General features: G+C 45.5%; 1 protein-coding gene across 1 annotated transcript in view; it reads right to left on the reverse strand.

The window, feature by feature from the left end:
- Positions 1-20,961, reverse strand: part of LOC134350209 (cation channel sperm-associated auxiliary subunit epsilon-like) — a 132,290-nt gene that overhangs the window by 103,861 nt on the left and 7,468 nt on the right. The window contains exon 5 of the mRNA XM_063055196.1: positions 2,125-2,202. Coding sequence (XP_062911266.1) covers positions 2,125-2,202 — 78 coding nt within the window. The remainder of the gene's footprint in view (positions 1-2,124; positions 2,203-20,961) is intronic.

The raw sequence follows: 20,961 nt of genomic DNA on the forward strand, positions 1-20,961 counted from the left end.
TACAAGAAGGGTCAGAGCCGTCTCTATTTCCTGAGGAGACTGAGGTCGTTTAACATCTGCCGGACAATGCTGAGGATGTTCTATGAGTCTGTGGTGGCCAGTGCGATCATGTTTGCTGTTGTGTGCTGGGGCAGCAGGCTGAGGGTAGCAGACACCATCAGAATCAACAAACTCATTCGTAAGGCCAGTGGTGTTGTGGGGATGGAACTGGACTCTCTCATGGTGGTGTCTGAAAAGAGGATGCTGCCTAAGTTGCACGCCATCTTGGTCAATGTCTCCCATCCACTACATAATGTACTGGGTGGGCACAGGAGTACATTCAGCCAGAGACTCATTCCTCCGAGATGCAGCACAGAGCGTCATAGGAAGTCATTCCTGCCTGTGGCCATCAAACTTTACAACTCCTCCCTTGGAGGGTCAGACACCTGGTCCTGGACTTATTTCATAATTTACTGGCATAATTCACATATTACTATTTAACTATTTTTGGTTCTATTACTATTTATTATTTATGGTGCAACTGCAACGAAAACCAATTTCCCCCGGGATCAATAAAGTATGACTATGACATAGTCTATGACCCTAACCAAGTGCCTATCTCAACCCAGTACTTTCTTAAAAAATCTAACTTGCCACAATGCTGCACTCCGTTTCCAACAAACTTTCTGCTAAAGTGAATCTAATCTACAGAATGAATGGGAAACCATTCAAGCTACGTTGTCTGTGTTAGAAAACCAAAGTCACTCCAACTTCAATACTTGAGCTATAGCGTGCAGGTATGAATTGCATTTGCATGCACTTAAGAGACCAATCATTAACTCATCGTCAATGGAATCTTTCAAACGCAAAAAAAAATTGCTGGAAAAACTCACAAAAGATATTGCAAAATAGGCTTTCATTCAGTAACCACAAAACAATTTATAGGTCAAAGGTCAAAGTCGAATTTATCAGAGTACATACGTACACAATATACAACCCTTAGATTCTTTCTCTCAGGGTTGTATGTAGTGACATATGGTGACTCTGATAATTATTCTGTAACAATGTTCCCCTTTGTAAAACACTGCCCTCAAAAAAGTAGACCTAGGAAAATTGGCTATTTCCCATATGTCAGGAGCCATCCTGACATATGGGAAATGTCAGGATGGTGAAGGTGGATGAGATTCACCCTTGTCTTCAGTATACGAGCTCTGCCTAAGAAAAGGTGTTTAAAAATCAATTTCTCAAACCTCGCGCTAAACACATATGCTCTACAGCAGTAACCCATGCCCTCCCATTTGCTTTTGATACCTGGATTTCAGACTGCAGGAAATTGACAGATAGAACCAAAGCTGTCTCCACAAAATCCTCTAAACACACAGTTAGAATAATCAAAAACAAGTCCTGCTGAAGGGTCTATGCCTGAAATGTCGACTGTACTCTTTTCCATAGATGCTGCCTGGCATTTTGTGTGTGTTGGTGGAATAAGCAACATCAGCATCCACTCTTATACCAAGGCCCATGAAACTGAGGTCCTAATTACACAACAGTGTCTGATGGAAAAGCCACACTATTCACATAACCAACACCTGAAACAAACACTGTCATGTGAAGAAATTATCAGATGGACAGAGCAAGAGGATTAAGGATGCCCTTAAAACTGAAATAACCCAAATGATTTCTGGCAAGCTCTTGTACAGCATTGCTTAGAGGAGAAGAATGAGGCGGTATCAGAGCATGAAAGGTATGGGCATTATGCAGCAGAATGGGGTTGGGTGAAATGAATCAGCCATAAAGAAATGGCAGAGCAGACTCGAAGGCCTGAATGCCTATTTCTTCTCCTAAGTCTTATAGTCATTTTGGATGGCACTGAGATGTTCAAAATCATGCCTCAGGAGCATAATGAAGCCTAGTATGAAGGACAGAATGAACACACCATCTCTCTAGCTACCCACCCACTTGTCCCATCCCTCACCTCTTGCCATACCTGTGGCAGAGTCTCTGGGTCTTGCATTTGTCTTGCTAGTCTCTTCAGATTCACAAAGCTAGTGGTTTGGTCCCATGGGCAATAGGATAGGAACTGCAAATATCATTGATTAATTTACAAGTGCAATAATGCAAAAGGATAATGTACTATATTCTTACCAGGGAAGGAAATTCAGCTTTATTATTCAATTCTGTAGAAGAAGCTTTTTCAGGATCAAGTATCCAAATTCTGAGTATCTACACAAAAAAACAGACGAAACGATTATAGTAAATAACATAAGAATTTAAGAAATATTTTCAAGAGCCCTGAACACAAATACTAACCCTGCATCTATTCAGGCCAGTGCAGATTAGATGAGGCATTCAATTACTACTCTGTGACAATTTATAGTATATATTGTGTGTTACGTACCCCGTAACTGGGTTGCCAAACCAGCAAAAATGGACCACTTAGTTGGAGTCTGGTTTAACAGAAGCTAATAAAGTTTTATTAAAGAAATAAGTAACACAGTACTCAAATTGTAGGAATATAAATGCAACAGGTTAGCAATGATAAAACACACATGTACACAGAACTAGGGTAATAGGAATCAACCAAGCTTTATTGCAGTCTAGGGGTAAAACGATCAGACTCAAGTGGCGCAGAGTTCAGTTCAGCTCAGTACAGTTGGCAGTAATCGCTGTTGTGCCGTTGGAGAGAGAGAGAGAAAGATAGAGATATGCAAATCTGATTCAGCAGACCTTTGATGTTCTTCGCAGTTAGCTCTCTGGCGGATCCTTTGTTATGTCCTCTGTGGTCACCGACTGTGACCCCTCCGCTCCGGATACGACCGTTCTTCCGTGGTGAACCCGGCACCCAGGCAAGGGCGGACACACACACCAGGTTCCCGCCGATCGTACCCTTTCACCCTGTGCGTCTATGGTCGGTTCCCGCGACCAGACCTCCAAACTCCACCAACTTGTGGGGGCACACTGCTCTTCCAGGGCCTCATTCTCGTGATCTCGTAGTGTCGTGCCTTAGCGAACCTGTTCTTTTTATCCCCCTGATGGGGTATCGCCTGTCCACTAAACTTCAAACAGTTCAGGTTCAAAGCAACCAGTCTGTCAATACTCTGAAATGTGTTTCTTTCTCGTTAATCTCTCTCTACTCTCTTATTAGCATTTTGAATGTTTCTCCATTGTCTCCCTTATCTCTCTCATCAGCACCAATCTTCTGATAACTTGGTTTGTCATCACACCCCTATCCTTCAAAGGATTTTTACTGGAGTAAAAATTATAGGCATGAATACATTATTAGATACACACTAATATACAGGGTCATCCGCTATTCAGCTAATACAGAGAACTTTAAGTTTTCAACGCCTTGATAGACAGTCAGCAATCACATTTTCCGTTCCCTTTATATATGTTATTTTAATATCCTCTAAGACCAGGCTCCAATTTAGCAACCTTTTGTTTTTATCCTTCATAGTGGCCAAAAACACTAATGGGTTGTGATCAGTGTAAATTCTCAGTGGTTTCCGTCCCAGACGAATATAACAAAGGTCGTCCCACACAAACTTAGCATTCTTTGGCAAGAACTTAGTAAGAGGGAGGGTAATATCCGCAAAGTTTTTGCGAAACTTCCATAGTACCCCATCATCCCCAAGAACCTTCTCAGGGCTCTCTTGTCTGTTGGGGTGGGGACTTCAGAGATAGCCCGCACCTTAGCCTGCATCAGTGCCAGCTACCCCTGTCTTACCACAAATCCCATATAAGTGACCTTCGTGTGGCCGAATTCACTTTTTGCGAGGTTCACTGTCAAGCTGGCTTCAATCAGCTTTTTAAACAGTTCCTCTACTGCCACAATGTGCTCCTCTCACGTGTCACTCCAGACCACTAAATCGCCAATATACGCTTCTGCGTTCTTTAGCCCTTTTGTCACTGAATTAATCATCCTATAGGGGCGTTGCTTACTAGGCTGACCTGATGTGACAACAACACCATGTCCCGGCTCTTTGCATCACCTCGGGACATCCGGACATACGTGTGTGTGCCAGTTAATTAGCTTTATCAGCGGCTCGCTCTGTTCGGGGGTTAAGTGAGAGAACTCATCAGCAAAGTTGGCCAAAACAACAGAGTTCTCCCATTTGGTCAGCACCATACTCACCTTTTCAAAATGGGTTTTTCCCTTATCAGGTGGCACCCTAGCCTCATTAATTTTCGTGATAACACCAACCAGATCTGTTCTCTGATCGTGGTAAGCTTTTAACATGTTAATAGCCTGTAACTGTGTTAGCTCATGTCTACAATAGTCAATAGCATCCTTCCTCCTGTGCGGCCAGTAAAACTCTTTCATGATTCTATCGACTGTTTTCCTCACCCCAAAATATCCACCAGGGGATATCTTGTGGGCCAGGTTAAAAATCTCATCCCCATAAATTTTCGGCACTATCACCCCCCATTCCTCATCTGCGGGCACGGTACGTGGTCTCCATTTCCTCATTAGTACTTCCTCCTTCACATAATAGCCCACTGGCTCCCTTTTTAATTCTGCTTCGGAGAGAGCTGTCTCCGCCAAAACCATCAGCTCCTCGTCTCACTCCTGTGCCTGTATAAATTCCTTCCTTGCTAATGATAAGTCTACCTCAACTTCCGTTTCACTACGCTGCTTCTCACTTTCTAACCCCTCCTGGTACAAGGCTGGCAAAAATGTCTCAGCTAAATCTATATTTGCTTCAGCAGCCTTTCTGGACATGCGCCGAGTCACTGCGCAACCGGGATAAACCTGTGAGTCCATGGGCGGAGCCTCAATGTTGGCAGGCTGGCTTGTCAATCTTACTGATGGGTACATCTCTCCGCCGGCGAGGTCATTACCGAGTAAGACCTCCACGTCCTCCATCGGTAGTTCGGGCCTCACTCCGATCGTGACCGGTCCGGAGACCAAGTCGCTTTTAAGTGTATCTGGTGCAAAGGTACTGCTTCAGTCCCTTTCCCAATGCCTTTTATCACACTGACCTCCCCAGTCTCGGTCTCTGAACTAAAGTCTAAAACACTCCTTAAGATCAGTGACTGACAAGCTCCAGTGTCTGTCCAGATCCGCACTGGAACTGGGTTTGACCCCTCCTCCACCGACACCAATCCGGCCGAAATAAACTTCTCGCGCCCTTCCGGAACTCTATCAGACTTCTTCTCCCCTAGCGGTTTGTTTGCCGGCTCAATACAGCCAGTCGGAGTCGTTTTTCCTTTCCCCGTCTCCTTCTTTGGGGCAAAGCACATGGACGCAAAGTGACCGGCTTTCCCACAATTATAGCATACCATCCCAGGAGACTTCCTACCAAACGGCTCCCGGTCTTCCTTATCCTTCTCACTAGGCCCCAGCTTACTTTCTGACTTTTCTGGTGGACTCTCTCCGCCCTCTTGACTACCCTTCTGGTAGCTTTTACTCGAGGTAACCTTCGCTTTGTGCATTAACACATATTCATCCGCTAACTTAGCAGTTGCAGCTAAGGTTTCTGCCTCTTTCTCATCTAGATAGGTCCTTATACCTTCACGTCCTCATACCTCTGCCGGTATGCCTCCAGAACCAACTCATAAATCCTGAGTATGGCCTCTTTCACCACATCATACCTCTGGGCATCTTCTGCAGACAATGCCAAGTAAGCTTGTTGAGCTTTTCCTTTAAGTATGGTCAAAACAGCCCACTTATCCCTCGGCCATTCCTGACTTGCAGCAATTTTTTCAAAATATAGTAAGTACCGATCAACATCGGCCTCCTCAAATGGGGAAACCAGCCTAACCCCTGGGTCGCCCTGAACCCTCCACCTTGGTTCGGCATGGGCCCCTGCGCTAGCCTCATCCTTAACTTCTCCAGCTCTAATTCCCTTTCCCTCTGCTTCTCTCTCTCTTCTCGTTCTAACTGCCTGTCCCTCTCTTCTCGCTCCAGCTGTTTTATTCTCTCTTCGCGTTCTAACTGCCTGTCCTGCTCTTCTCGCTCCAGCTGTTTTACCTGGAACTCGTGCTCGAGTCTCAATTTTTCCATCTGCAGCTGTACTGCTTCCCCACCAGGTTTCCCCATAGATACCACCTCCAGCTCCCCTTGGGGAAACACACCTTTAAATACATAATGCTCTAGGATAGCTTTGTGCATCTCCGCTCTCATTATCGACTTCCCCTTAAAAAGATTCAACCATTTGGCCACAGTTGCCAATTCTGATTTCCTGGCATCCTCTAATGCCTCCAAGGTTGGCGCCTTTAGAAATTCCTCAATCTCCATTTCTGCTGTTTGTCCTTTCTTTCTTTCGGGAATTTTAACCCAATCAATTTATCCAGTCCCAAATTTGGCGTTCAAAATTGCGGACGAGATCCCCACTTATGTTATGTAACTGGGTTGCCAAACCAGCAGAAGTGGACCATTTAGTTGGAGTCTGGTTTAACAGAAGCTAATAAAGTTTTATTAAAGAAATAAGTAACACAGTACTCTAATTGTAAGGATATAAATGCAACAGGTTAGCAATGATAAAACACACATGTACACAGAACTAGGGTAATAGGAATCAACCAAGCTCTATCGCAGTCTAGGGGTAAAATGATCAGTCTCAAGTGACGCGGAGTTCAGTTCAGCTTAGTTCAGTTGGCAGTAATTGCTGTTGTGCCATTGGAGAGAGAGAGAGAAAGATAGAGATATGCAAATCTGATTCAGCACACCTTTGATGTTCTTCCCAGTTAGCTCTCGGGCGGACCCTTTGTTATGTCTTCTGTGGTCACCGACTGTGACCCCTCCGCTCCGGATATGACCGTTCTTCCGCGGTGAACCCAGCACCCAGGCAAGGGCGGACACACACACGCCAGGTTCCCGCCGATCGTACCCTTTCACCCTGTGCGTCTATGGTTGGTTCCCGCGACCAGACCTCCAAACTCCACCAACTTGTGGGGGCACACCGCTCTTCCAGGGCCTCGTTCTCGTGATCTCGTGGTGTCGTGCCTTAGCGAACCTGTTCTTTTTATCCCCCTGCTGGGGTATCGCCTGTCCACCAAACTTCAAACAGTTCAGGTTCAAAGCAACCGGTCTGTCAATACTCTGAAATGTGTTTCTTTCTCGTTAATCTCTCTCTTCTCTCTTATTAGCATTTTGAATGTTTCTCCATTGTCTTCCTTATCTCTCTCATCAGCACCAATCTTCTGATAACTTGGTTTGTCATCACATGTGTATACTTGCTACTGATCAGCCTGTGCCTACATGTTGTCTAGGTCTTGCTGAATGCAGGCACAGACTAGTTTGTATACTAAGAAATGATCTATTGTGGAATCATCAAAAAAGATCCATTTCTAATCTAATGATGAAGCAGGTAAATATATCTGGGCAGAGGACACCATTCTGACGTCATCTCACACTTGGGTTCTGCTGCAAAGCACTCTACATAGAACACTACAGCACAGGCACTTCAGCCACAAAATTGTGCCGACCTTTTAACCTACTCTAAGAACAATCTAACCTTTCCCTCCTATGTTGCCCTCCATTTTCCTATCATCCATGTGCCTATCTGAAAGTTTCTAAAATGTATCCATCTCTACCATCTCACCTGGCAGGGCATTCCACAAGTAGCATACCACCAACACCCTCCAATCGCATCAAACCTGATGCCCCATTATACAAGCTATTCCCACCCTGGCTAATATCTCTGGCTATCTACAGTATGTATTGGAGTATCTAGAATAATTTTTATGCTTAAGTACAAAAAAAATAAACTGTTAGAATAAATCAGGTCAGGCAGCATCTGGATAGGCAAAGGTATGGCTGACATTTCAAGTTGAGAAGCAGCATCAGTGCTGAGAGTCTATAGGGGAAGCAGCTAGTATAAAGGGGAGGGGTGAGTCAACTGATAGGTGAAACTGGGTATGGAGGATTATGAGTAGATGTAGCCAGGTGGGCAGGAGGTAAAAGGGTGAACTTGGCAGACAGGGGCCAGGGGATGATAAGTAGAAACAGAATGATCTCATAAAGGGGCTGTGGGACAACTTTCCACCACCACCACTGCCCCCCCCAACTTTCTACTTTCCACAGGGATCACTCCCTACATGACTCCCTTTTCCATTTGTCCTTCCCCACTGATGTCCTTCCTGGCACTTAACCTTGCAAGCAGAACAAATGCCACACCTGCCCCTATACCTCCTCCCTCACTACCAATCAGGGCTCCAAACAGTCCTTTCAGGTGAGGTGACACTTCATCTGTGAGTCCATTGGGGTCATCTACTGTATCTGGTGCTCCCAGGGAGGGCTCCTGTATATGGGTAGGATGCAGCATAGATTGGGAGAACGCTTCGCTGAACACCTACGCTCCGTCTACCAGAAAAAGCAGGACTGCACAGTGGCCACCCATTTTAATTCCACTTTCCATTCTGACATATCAATCCATGGCCTCCTCTACTGTTGCAATGAGGCCACACTCAAGTTGGAGTGTGCCTCCAACCTGATGGCATGAACAATGATTTCTCAAACTTCCGGTAATAGCCACCCCCCCTCCCCTTTCACCACCCCTTATCTCCTTGCCTGCACTCTGGTACTCCTCCCCCTTTGCTTTCTTTCATGGCCTTCTGCCCTCTCCTATTAGATTCGCTCCTCTTCAGCCCTGTATCTCTTTCACCAATCAACTTCCCAGCTCTTTACTTCACCCCTCCCCTTCCCAGTTTCACCGCTCACTCTGTTTCTTCCTCCCCCTCCCCCTACCTTCTGATTCTGACTCATCTTTTTTTCTCCAGTCCCAAGGAAGGGTCTCAGCCTGAAACGTCGACTATACTCTTCCATAGATGCTGCCTGACCTGCTGAGTTCCTCCTGCATTTTGTATGCATTTCAAGTGGAACTTGATGGGTAGAGGGCAAAGTGGAGACAGAGGCTGTAAGGTGATAATCTGTCTCAACCTCTCCTTCTCTTCCCTCATCCAGCTCCATGTGACGTCCTTTTCTTCCCTCACCTCATTTCATAAGCACCATCTTCCAAGTCCACCTCCTTCCCCTCCTCCACCAGGCTCCAACTGCCCATTATATTCTCCTCAGCTCCTCCTATTGCCTATCACCTCTTGCCTCAACCGACCCTCTCAGCTCTTTATACTGGTCACCTATTCTAATTGCATTCCTACCCCAAATATTCTTAGCATTTATTTTGATGCTTGGAGTATTAGGGACAAGGGTGATAAATTTAAGAGCATGAATCAGTACATGGGACTGTGGCCATAACAAAGACTTGGTTGAGAGAAGGACAAGGCCAGGATTGCTTAATGTTTCAGGATTTCAATGTCTTTAAAAGATCAAGAGGTAAAAGGGAAGGGGAAGTTGTACTATAAATCAAGGACAATATCACAGCTGCACTCAAAGGGGACACAGACTGGGCAAGCCATCCATATGCAAAGAACTCAAAATTAGAAAGGTGCAATCACAGACAGAATTGTATTAGGGACAACCCACCCTTCTATTAGCCACTAGGAAATTGAGAAACAGCGATGCAGACAGTTTAGAGAAAGGTGTAAAACCAACAAGGTTGTCAATATGGGTAACTTGACTTCCCCCAATATTGACTGGAATCTCCTTGGTGCAAGAACAAGACAGAACTTGTTAGGTGCATTAATCAGGCTTCATAAACCAGCATATCGATAGTCCAACAGGAAGGGGCCTTACTGAATCCAGTATTGGGAAATAAGCCGAAACTCACTGGCCTTTCAGTATGAGAATACAACTCTAAACTTAAGATGGCAATAGATCAGGGGTTCTCAACCTTTTAAATGCTGTGGACCCCTACCATTAACCATGGGGTCCATGGACCATGGGCTGGGAAGCTCTGCTATACATAAAGTATGGCTCTTTTGGAAGTGTATTAAACTGGAGCAGGGCAATTCACAAGAGTATTGGGCAGGAATTGGAACAACTCTACGGAATACAAGACAGGCAAGTTCCAGTAAAAAAAAAACATGACAAGGTGACATTGAATACTGAGAAAGTTGGTGAATTTAGTGAAAAAGAAAAAGAATGTATGTGGTATAGGAAGCTAAAATCAAGTGCATCCTCTGAGGGTATAAAGGCATCCATTAGTCTTGCAAGACCATGGATCTGCGCCTGGAAAGTCTTCACTCTCCAGGGCGCAGGCCTGGGCAAGGTTGTATGGAAGACCAGCAGTTGCCCATGCTGCAAGTCTCCCCTCTACACGACAGCAATGTTGTCCAAGGGAAGGGCATTAGGACCCATACAGCTTGGTACCAGTGTCGAGCCAGAGCAATGTGTGATTAAATGCCTTACTCAAAGGACACAACACGTTCCCTCGGCTGGGGCTCGAACTCACGACCTTCAGGTAGCTAGTCCAATGCTTTAACCACTTGGCCACGTGCCCACATTCTGAAGGTATAAAGAAAATAGAAAGGGGGGTTTGTGAATAGGAGACCTAGGAGGGGCCATGAAAAGTCCTTGGCAAGTAGGATTTTTAAAATCCTAAGGTATTCTATTGTGACGAAAAACCAAGTTATCAGAAGATTGATGCCGATGAGAGAGATAAGAGAGACAAAGGGAGAAGTGGTCAAAATGTTAATGAGAGAGGAGAGAGATTAATGAAAAGAGACACAGCTCTGAGTATTGACTGACCGGTTGCTTTGAACCTGAACTGTTTGAAGTTCGATGGACAGGCGATACCCCAGCAGGGGGATAAAAGGAACAGGTTTGCGAAGGCACGACAGACACCACGAGATCACGAGATAACGAAACCCTGGAAAAGCGGTGTGCCCCCACAAGTTGGTGGAGTTTGGAGGTCTGATCGCGGGACCGACCATAGATGCACAGGGTGAAAAGGTACGATCGGCGGGAACCTGGTGTGTGTGTCCGCCCTTGCCTGGGTGCCAGGTTCACCGCGGAAGAACGATCGTATCGGGAACGGAGGGGTCACAGTCGGTGACCTCGGAAGACATTAGAAAGGGCTCGCCCAAAAGCTAACTGCAAGGAACATCAAAGGTCTGTTTGAATCGAAATTTGCATTTGCTCTCTCTCTCTCTCCAACAGCACAACAGCGATTACTGTGAACTGTACTAAGCTGAACTGAACTCTGCGTCACTTGAGACTGATTATTTTACCCCTAGACTGCAATAGAGCTTGTTTGATTCCTATTACCCTAATTCTGTGTACATGTGTTTTGTCATTGCTAACCTGTTGCATTTATATCCTTACGATTAGAGTACTGTGTTACTTACTTCTTTAATTAAACTTTATTAGCTTCTGTTAAACCAGACTCCAACTAAGTGGCACACATCAAAGTTGCTGGTGAACGCAGCAGGCCAGGCAGCATCTCTAGGAAGAGGTACAGTCGACGTTTCAGGCCGAGACCCTTCGTCAGGACTAACTGAAGGAAGAGTTGGTAAGAGATTTGAAAGTGGGAGGGGGAGGGGGAGGGGGAGATCCAAAATGATAGGAGAAGACAGGAGGGGGAGAGATGGAGCCAAGAGCTGGACAGGTGATTGGTAAAGGGGATATGAGAGGATCATGGGACAGGAGGCCCAGAGAGAAAGACAAAAGGGTGTGGGGGGAACCCAGAGGATGGGCAAGGGGTATAGTCAGAGGGACAAAGGGAGAAAAAGGAGAGTGAGAGAAAGAATGTGTGTATAAAAATAAATAATGGATGGGGTACGAGGGGGAGGTGGGGCATTAGCGGAAGTTAGAGAAGTTGATGCTCATGCCATCAGGTTGGAGGCTACCCAGACGGAATATAAGGTGTTGTTCCTCCAACCTGAGTGTGGCTTCATCTTTACAGTAGAGGAGGCCGTGGATAGACATGTCAGAATGGGAATGGGATGTGGAATTAAAATGTGTGGCCACTGGGAGATCCTGCTTTCTCTGGCGGACAGAGTGTAGGTGTTCAGCAAAGTGGTCTCCCAGTCTGCGTCGGGTCTCGCCAATATATAGAAGGCCACATCGAGAGCACCGGATGCAGTATATCACCCTGATCCTCTCATATCCCCTTTACCAATCACCTGCCCAGCTCTTGGCTCCATCCCTCCCCCTCCTGTCTTCTCCTATCATTTTGGATCTCCCCCTCCCCCTCCCACTTTTAAATCTCTGACCAACTCTTCCTTCAGTTAGTCCTGACGAAGGGTCTTGGCCTGAAACGTCGACTGTACCTCTTCCTAGAGATGCTGCCTGGCCTGCTGCGTTCACTAGCAACTTTGATGTGTGTTGCTTGAATTTCCAGCATCTGCAGAATTCCTGTTGTTTCCAACTAAGTGGTCCATTTCTGCTGGTTTGGCAACCCAGTTACGGGGTACGTAACATAAGTGGGGATCTCGTCCGCAATTTTGAACGCCAAATTTGGGACTGGGTAAATTGATTGGGTTAAAATCCCGAAAGAAAGAAAGGGCAGACAGCAGAAATGGAGCTTGAGGAATTTCTAAAGGCGCCAACCTTGGAGGCATGAGAGGATGCCAGGAAATCAGAATTGGCAACTGTGGCCAAACGGTTGAATCTTTTTAAGGGGAAGTCAACAATGAGGAGAGCGGAGATGCACAGAGCTATCATAGAGCATTATGTATCTAAAGGTGTGTTTCCCCAAGGGGAGCTGGAGGTAGTATCTATGGGAAAACCTGGTGTAGAAGCAGTACAGCTGCAGATTGAAAAATTGAGACTCGAGCACGAGTTCCGGGTAAAACAGTTGGAACAAAGAGAGGGACAGGCAGTTAGAGCGAGAAGAGAGAATAAAACAGCTGGACCGAGAAGAGAGAGAGAAACAGAGGGAAAGGGAATTTGAGCTGGAGAAGTTAAAGATGACGCTAGCGCAGGGGCCCATGCCAAACCAAGGTGGAGGGTTCAGGGTGACCCAGGAGGTTAGGCTATTTCCCCCATTTGAGGAGGCTAATGTTGATCGGTACTTTCTTCATTTTGAAAAAGTTGCTGCAAGTCAGGACTGGCCGAGGGATAAGTGGGCTGTTTTGCTTAAGAGCGTACTTAAAGGAAAAGCCCAGCAAGCTTACTTGGCCTTGTCCGCAGAAGATGCCCAGAGGTATGATGTGGTGAAAGAGGCCATACTCAGGATTTATGAGTTGGTCCCGGAGGCATACCGGCAGAGGTTCCAGAATGCGAGGAAGCAGTGGGGCCGCACGTATTTAGAGCTTGCCCGTGAGATGCAGATGTATTGTGAGCATTGGTGCGCCTCGAAAGGGGTCAATAGGGATTATGACAGACTGCTACAGCTAGTACTGATTGAGCAGTTTAAAGGTTGTGTCCCTGAAGCTATGAGACCCTACCTAGATGAGAAAGAGGCAGTCATCTTAGCCACAACAGCTAAGTTAGCAGATGAATACACGTTAACGCACAAAGCGAAGTTTACCCCGAGTAAAGGCTACCAGAAGGGTAGTCAAGAGGGCGGGGAGAGTCCGCCAGAAAAGTCAGAAAGTAAGCCGGGGTCTAGTGAGAAGGATAAGGAAGACCGGGAGCAGTTTGGTAGGAAGTCTCCTGGGGTGGTATCCTATAATTGTAGGAAAGCCGGACACTTTGCATCCAGGTGCTTTGCCCTAAAGAAGGAGACAGGGAAAGGAAAAACGACAGTTCCGACTGGCTGTATTGAGCTGGTAAACAAACCGCTAGGGGAGAAGAGGTCTGATAAAGTTCAGGAAGGGCGCGAGAGGTTTATCTTGGTGTCGGTGAAGGAGGGGTTAAACCCAGTTCCAGTACGGATCTGGAGAGACACTGGAGCTTGTCAGTCATTGATATTAAAGAGTGTGTTAGACTTTAGTTCAGAGACCCAGACTGGGGAGGTCAGGGTGTTAAAAGGCATTGGGAAAGGGACTGAAGCAGTACCTTTGCACCAGATACAAGAAGTGACTTGGTCTCCGGACCGGTCACGATCGGGGTGAGGCCCGAACTACCGATGGAAGTCGTGGAGGTCTTACTCGGTAATGACCTCGCCGGCGGAGAGGTGTACCCAGCAGTAAAAGTGACAAGCCAACCTGCCAGGATTGAGGCCCCACCCATGGACTCACAGGTTTATCCCGTTTGCGCAGTGACTCGGCGCATGTCCAGAAAAGCTGCCGAAGCGAATGTAGATTTAGCGGAGACATTTTTACCAGCCTTGTACCAGGAGGGGTTAGAAAGTGAGAAGCAGCGTAGTGGAACGGAAGTTAAGATAGATTTATCATTAGCAAGGAAGGAATTTATACAGGCACAGGAGCGAGACGAGGAGCTGATGGTTTTGGCGGAGACAGCTCTCTCTGAAGCAGAATTAAAAAGGGAGCCAGTGGTCTATTATGCGAAGGAGGGAGTACTAAGGAGGAAATGGAGACCAAGTACCGTGCCCGCAGATGAGGAATGGGGGGTGGTGCCGAAAATTTATGGGGATGAGATTCTTAACGTGGCCCACACGATAGCCCCGGTGGACATTTTGGGGTGAGGAAGACAGTGGATAGAATCATAAAAGAGTTTTACTGGCCGCACAAGAGGAAGGATGCGATTGACTATTGTAGACATGAGCTAACACAGTTACAGGCTATTAACATGTTAAAAGCTTACCACGATTAGAAAACAGATCTAGTTGTTGGTGTTATCACGAAAATTAATGAGGCTAGGGTGCCACCTGATAAGGGGAAAACCCATTTTGAAAAGATAAGTAGGGTGCCGACCAGGTGGGAGAAGTCTATTGTTTTGGCCAGCTTTGCTGATAAGGTCTCTCCCTTAACCCCCGAACAGAGCGACCCGCTAAGACAGCTAATTAACCGGTATGCACACGTATGTCCTGATGTCCCAAAGCGATGCAAAGAGCCGGGACATGGTGTTGTTGTCACATCAGGTCAGGTCAATCTAGTGAGCAACACCCCTATAGGATGATTAATTCAGTGACAAAAGGGCTAAAGAACGCAGAAGCGTATATTGGCGATTTAGTGTTCTGGAGTGGCACGTGGGAGGAGCTGTTTAAAAAGCTGTTTGAAGCAAGCCTGACAGTGAACCTCGCAAAAAGTGAATTCAGCCACGGAAAGATCACTTATCTGGGATTCGTGGTAAGACAGGGACAGCTGGCACCGATGCAGGCTAAGGTGCGGGCTATCTCTGAAGTCCCCACCCCGACAGACAAGAGAGCCCTGAGGAGGTTCTTGGAGATGGTAGGGTACTATCGGAAGCTTTGCAAAAACTTTGCGAATATTACCCTCCCTCTTACTAAGCTCTTGCCAAAGAATGCTAAGTTTGTGTGGGATGACCCTTGTTATCTTTGTCCGGGACGGAAAACCATTGAGAATTTACACTGATCACAACCCATTAGTGCTTTTGGCCACTATGAAGGTTGCTAAGTTGGAGCCTGGTCTTAGAGGATTATGAAAATAACACATATAAAAGGAACGGAAAGGTGATTGCTGACTGTCTGTCAAGGTGTTGACAACTTAAAGTTCTCTGTACTAGCCGAATAGCTGATGACCTTGTATAGTAGTGTGTATCTAATAATGTATTCATGCCTATAATTTTTACCCTGGTAACAATCCTTTGAAGGGTAGGAGTGTGACGAAAAACCAAGTTATCAGAAGATTGATGCTGATGAGAGATAAGAGAGACAAAGGGAGAAGCGGTCAAAATGTTAATGAGAGAGGAGAGAGATTAACGAAAAGAGACACAGTTCCGAGTATTGACAGACAGGTTGCTTTGAACCTGAACTGTTTGAAGTTCGATGGACAGGCGATACCCCAGCAGGGGGATAAAAGGAACAGGTTCGCGAAGGCATGACAGACACCACGAGATAACAAGGCCCTGGAAAAGCGGTGTACCCCCACAAGTTGGTGGAGTTTGGAGGTCTGGTCGCAGGACCGACCATAGACGCACAGGGTGAAAAGGTACGATCGGCGGGAACCTGGTGTGTGTGTCCCTCCTTGCCTGGGTGCCGGGTTCACCGCGGAAGAACGATCGTATCCAGAACGGAGGGGTCACAGTCTGTGACCTCAGAAGATATTAAAAAAGGCTCGCCCAAAAGCTAACTGCAAGGAACATCAAAGGTCTGTTTGAATCGAAATTTGCATTTGCTCTCTCTCTCTCTCCAACGGCACAACAGCGATTACTGCTAACTGTACTAAGCTGAACTGAACTCTGCGTCACTTGAGACTGATCATTTTACCCCTAGACTGCGATAGAGCTTGTTTGATTCCTATTACCCTAGTTTTGTGTACATGTGTGTTTTATCATTGCTAACCTGTTGCATTTACATCCTTACGATTAGAGTACTGTATTACTTATTTCTTTAATTAAACTTTCTTAGTTCCAGTAATCCAGACTCCAACAAAGTGGTCCATTTCTGCTGGTTTGGCAACCCAGTTACGGGGTACGTAACACTATATATACATAGAGAGCAAGACGATAACTTGGGAGAGGATAAAGAAGTGAAGTGGAGGATGCAGTCAAGATTCTAAGTGAGTATTTTGCATAAATAATTACTGAAGTGGGAGACAGAGGATAGCAAGATCCATGTAAAGAGTACGAAACAACTAGGTCACTTTGAGATAAAGGAAGATGTAGTGTGCCTCTTAAAGGACACAAGAACATAAGAAATAGGAGGAGGAGTAGGCCATCTGGCCCATCCAGCCTGCTTCATCATTCAATAAGATCATAGCTGATCTGGCCATGGACTCATCTTCACCTACCTGCTTTCCCCCCATAACCCTTAATTCCCCTACGATACAAAAAACTATCCAACCTTGTCTTAAATATATTTACTGAGGTAGCTCCTACTGCTCCATTGGGCAGAGAATTCCACAGATTCACCACTGTCTGGGAAAAGTCATTCCTCCTCATCTCCATCTTAAATCTACTTCCCCGATTCTTGAGGCTATGCCCCCTAATTCTAGTTTCACCAACCAGTGGAAACAACTTTTCTGCCTCTATCTTATCTACCCCTTTCATAATTTTATGATTCTACAAGAACTCCTCTCATTATTCTGAATTCCAGCACGTATAGTCCCAGGCAACTTAATCCCTCCTCATAGTCTAACATAATCACATTTAGGCAGATAAATCCCCAGGCCCTAATGGGATATATCCCAGGTTACTGAAAGGCAAGTGATGAGATTGCTGGGACCTTAACCAAGATAGTATTGTCTTCCCTCATCACAGAAAAGGTCTCAGAGGAGTGGCAAGTAACTAAAATTGTTCCATTATTCAATAGGGATAATCCTGGAAACTATACACTGGTATCATGGCAGCGGGAGGGAAACTATTAGCAATTATTCTTAGGAACAGGGTATGAAAATTAGGAATTAGGGACTGTCAGCATGGCTTTATGTGGGGCAAGTCATGTCTTATTAACCATTTTCAAGATTATAGTGATTGAGGTAGAGCTGTGGATGTTAGTCTAAATGGATTTTAATAAGTCATTTCACTAGGCTCCCTTTGGAAGGCTCATCCAGATTAAGATGCATGGATTTGTGTGACGGGGTCCTGAATTACCCCTATAAACTGTGCTCGACTACCCCTATGAACTGTGCTTTTGAAATGAGAGACAGTTATTTAACACAAACATCTTGTTTTAAGAGAGAGACAAAGACTGCTCACATGTTGTTTATACTTTCTCCAAGGACATGGCCTGCTAGTGCATTCTTACACAGAGAAAGGAGGGCGGAGCTGTCTTGACAAACAGCTTGGTACTCAGTACGGTGAGATAAATTAAGAGGTCAGATGATAGACCTTAGACACATGATTTTGGACACTGAATGAGCTTTGTTGTATCCACAGAAAAAGTGGGTTTTTGGAGGATCAATCAGTAGCTCTCACAATGTGAAAAGGGAGTGACCGGTGGGGAGCTGTTCGTGTGTCCAATCCTCACCTGGGTTGAAAGTGCCACCACAGAACGGTCCCCTTTATTGTGGTCACAGTCAGTGATTTTTAAAGGATTTCAGAGGACAACAGGAAGATCGACAGCGTCAGCTCATCTGAAGACTCAAATCTCTCTCTCTCTCTCTCTCCCCATCACTACTCAACTCAATACCATGAACTGAACTGAATTTTACTCATTATCATAAGACTATCTATTTACCTCTAGACTTGAAGAAGCTTGGTTTTCATATATATTTCCACTCTTACTGATATACTTACTTATATATAATCATTGCTAATCTGTTTGATTATCTGCATTTATATTACTGTATTGCAAAGTTACTAATAAATATTATTAGTTAATAGCAATACTGGACTCCAAAGTGTTTTCCATTTCTGCAGGTTCTTTAACCTGTCACAGGGTACATGACACTTGCCATTTGGATCCAGAATTGGCTTGTTTATAGAAGGTAGAGGATACTGGTCAATGGGATTTAATCTGGATTCAATATGGAGGTCTGTAACTGTACCTTTACCTCTGCTGCTTGTGATATATATGACTTGGATGAAAAGGCAGACGGGTGGGGGATTGCAAATGATATAAAGATTCACGATCTGTGGATAGCATAGAAGATTGACAAAGGATACAGCAGGTTATAGATTAGTTGTGATATGGGCAGAGAAATGGTAATTTCTCAAGGCATATTGAAGTGTTGCACTTTGGAGATCAAATACAAAGGGACCATACACTGTTAGTGGCAAGATCCTTAACAGCATTGATGTAGAGGGATCTTGGATCCAAGTCTATAGTTCTGTGAAAGTGGCTGCACAGCTTGATAGGATGGTAGAGGAGGTGTATAGAATGCTTGCCTTTATTAGTCAAGGCACTGAGTTCAGGAGTGAGGAAGTTATGTTGCAGCCTTACAGAAATCTAGTTAGGCCACATCTGGAGCATTACATTCAATTCTGGTCACCACATTACAGGAAGGATGTAGAACTTTGGAGAAGGTTACCAAAATGCTCCCTCAAATACATGGCTTGTACTGTGAAGAGAGGTTAGAAAATTTTAGGGTGTTATTTTTGAAGGCTTAGGGGAGATGTATTAGAAGTTTGTAAGATTATGACAAGCACAGCCAGAGTACATAGCTGGTTCCTTTATCCCAGACACAAGAAAATCTGCAGATGATGAAAATCTAAGCAACACACACAAAAGGCTAGAGGAACTCTGCAGGCCAGGCAGCATCTATGGAGAATAGTAAACGTTCTACAATTCAGGCTGAGACCATTTATTGAAACAGGAAAAGATGATGAGATCAAAGAAAGAAGGTGGAGGGAGGGAAGGAAGAAGTACAAGGTGGTAGGTGACAGGTGAATCTAGGAGAGGGAAAAGCTGAAATAAAGAGCTAGGAACTTAATTGGTGAACCAGATAAAGGGCTGGAGAAGGAGGAACCTGATAGGAGAGGGCAGAAAACCATGGCAGAAAGGGAAGGGGGAGGAGCACCAGAGGGGGGTGATGGGCAGGTAAAGATTTAGGATGAGAAAGGGAAACAGGAATTGGAGAATGGTGAAGGGGGGGGGGCGCAATTACTGGAAGTTAGAGAAATCAATGTTCATGCCATAAGGTTGGAGGTACCCAGATGGAACAAGACATTACCTGATTTGGGCTTATCGCAGCAGCAGAGGCCATTGACTGACATATGGGAATGGGAAATAGAATTGAAATGGGTGGCTACCAGGAGATCCTGCTTTTTCTGGCATATGGAGCATAGGTGCTCGGCAAAGCAGTTTCCCAATTTACATCAAATCTCACTAATATACAGAAGGTCACACCGGGAGCACTGGAGCAGATGGCCCCAAAGAGACTCACAAGTAAAGTGTCGCCTCACCTGAAACGACTTTTTGGGGCCCTGAATGCTAGTGTAGCAACAGGTATGTTACTTGTTTTGCTTGCAAGTACCAGGAGGAAAATCAGTGGGGAGGGACAAATAAACAAGGGAGTCACTTCGGGAGTGATGCGTGCAAAAGCGGGAAGTGTGGGCGGGGAAGGGCGGGAAAGATCTACTTGGTGGTGGGATCCCTTTGGAGATGGCAGAAGTTATGGAGAATTATGTGCTGGATGCAAAAGCTAGTGGGGTGGTAGGTTGAGGGCAAGAGAAACTCTAGCCCTGGTGGAGCGGTGGGAAGACGAGGGAGAGTAGACGTGTGTGAAATGGGAGAGATGTAGGCGAGGGCAACGGTGATGGTGGAAGACAGAAAGCCCCTTTCTTTGAAGGAGGACATCTCATTAGTTCTGGAATGAAAAGCCTCATCCTGAGAGCAAATGCAGCGGAGGCAGAGGAACTGAGAGAAGGGGATGGCATTTTTACAAGTGATAGGGTGTGAAGAGGTATAGCTGAAGTAGGCGTGAAAATCAGGGGGTTCAAAAAAGATATTAATGTATAAACTGTCTCTAGAGATAGAAGCAGAGATCAAGAAGGGGGAGGGAGGTGTCGGAAATGGACCTGGTAAATTTGAGGGCAGGGTAGAAGTTGGAGGCAAAATTGATGAAGTCAACAAGCTCAGCATGGATGCAGGAAGCAGCACCAATCCAGTCGCCAATGTAGCACAGAAAAAGTTGTATCACTTTCTTGAGCTTCCAGTAATTGCTCCCCCCCCCCTTAACCGCTCCCCCATTCCTGTTTCCCTCTCTCACCTTATCTCCTTACTTGCCCATCACCTCCCTTTCTTTCATGGTCTTCTGTCCTCTATCAGATTCCCCCTTCTCCAGCCCTTTAGCTCTTTCACCTATCAACTTCCCAGCTCTTTACTTCACCATTCCCCCTCTTCCAGTTTCACCTATCATCTTGTGCTTCTTCCTCCCCTCCCTCCACCTTTTTGTTCTGACTTCACATCTTTTTTCTCCCCAGTCCTGATGAAGAGTCTTGGCCCAAAACATTAACTATTTACTCTTTTCCACAGATATTGCCCAACCTGCTGAGTTCCTCCAGCATTTTGTGTGAGATCCCAGGATCGAAATGTCAAATAGCATAAGGCATATATTTAAAGCAAGTGGGTGTTTAAATAGAGATGTGTGGAGCATGTGTGGGCACGCTGCTGTTGTTACACAGATTGTGCTTGGAATGCACTGTCAGGGATAGTCACAAGGTAATTAAGAAACTCTTAGATGGGCACATGAATGAACAGAGTGTGGATATATATGGATATTGTGTTG

Source organism: Mobula hypostoma, chromosome 8 (genome assembly GCF_963921235.1).
Source record: "Mobula hypostoma chromosome 8, sMobHyp1.1, whole genome shotgun sequence".
NCBI lineage: Eukaryota > Metazoa > Chordata > Chondrichthyes > Myliobatiformes > Myliobatidae > Mobula > Mobula hypostoma.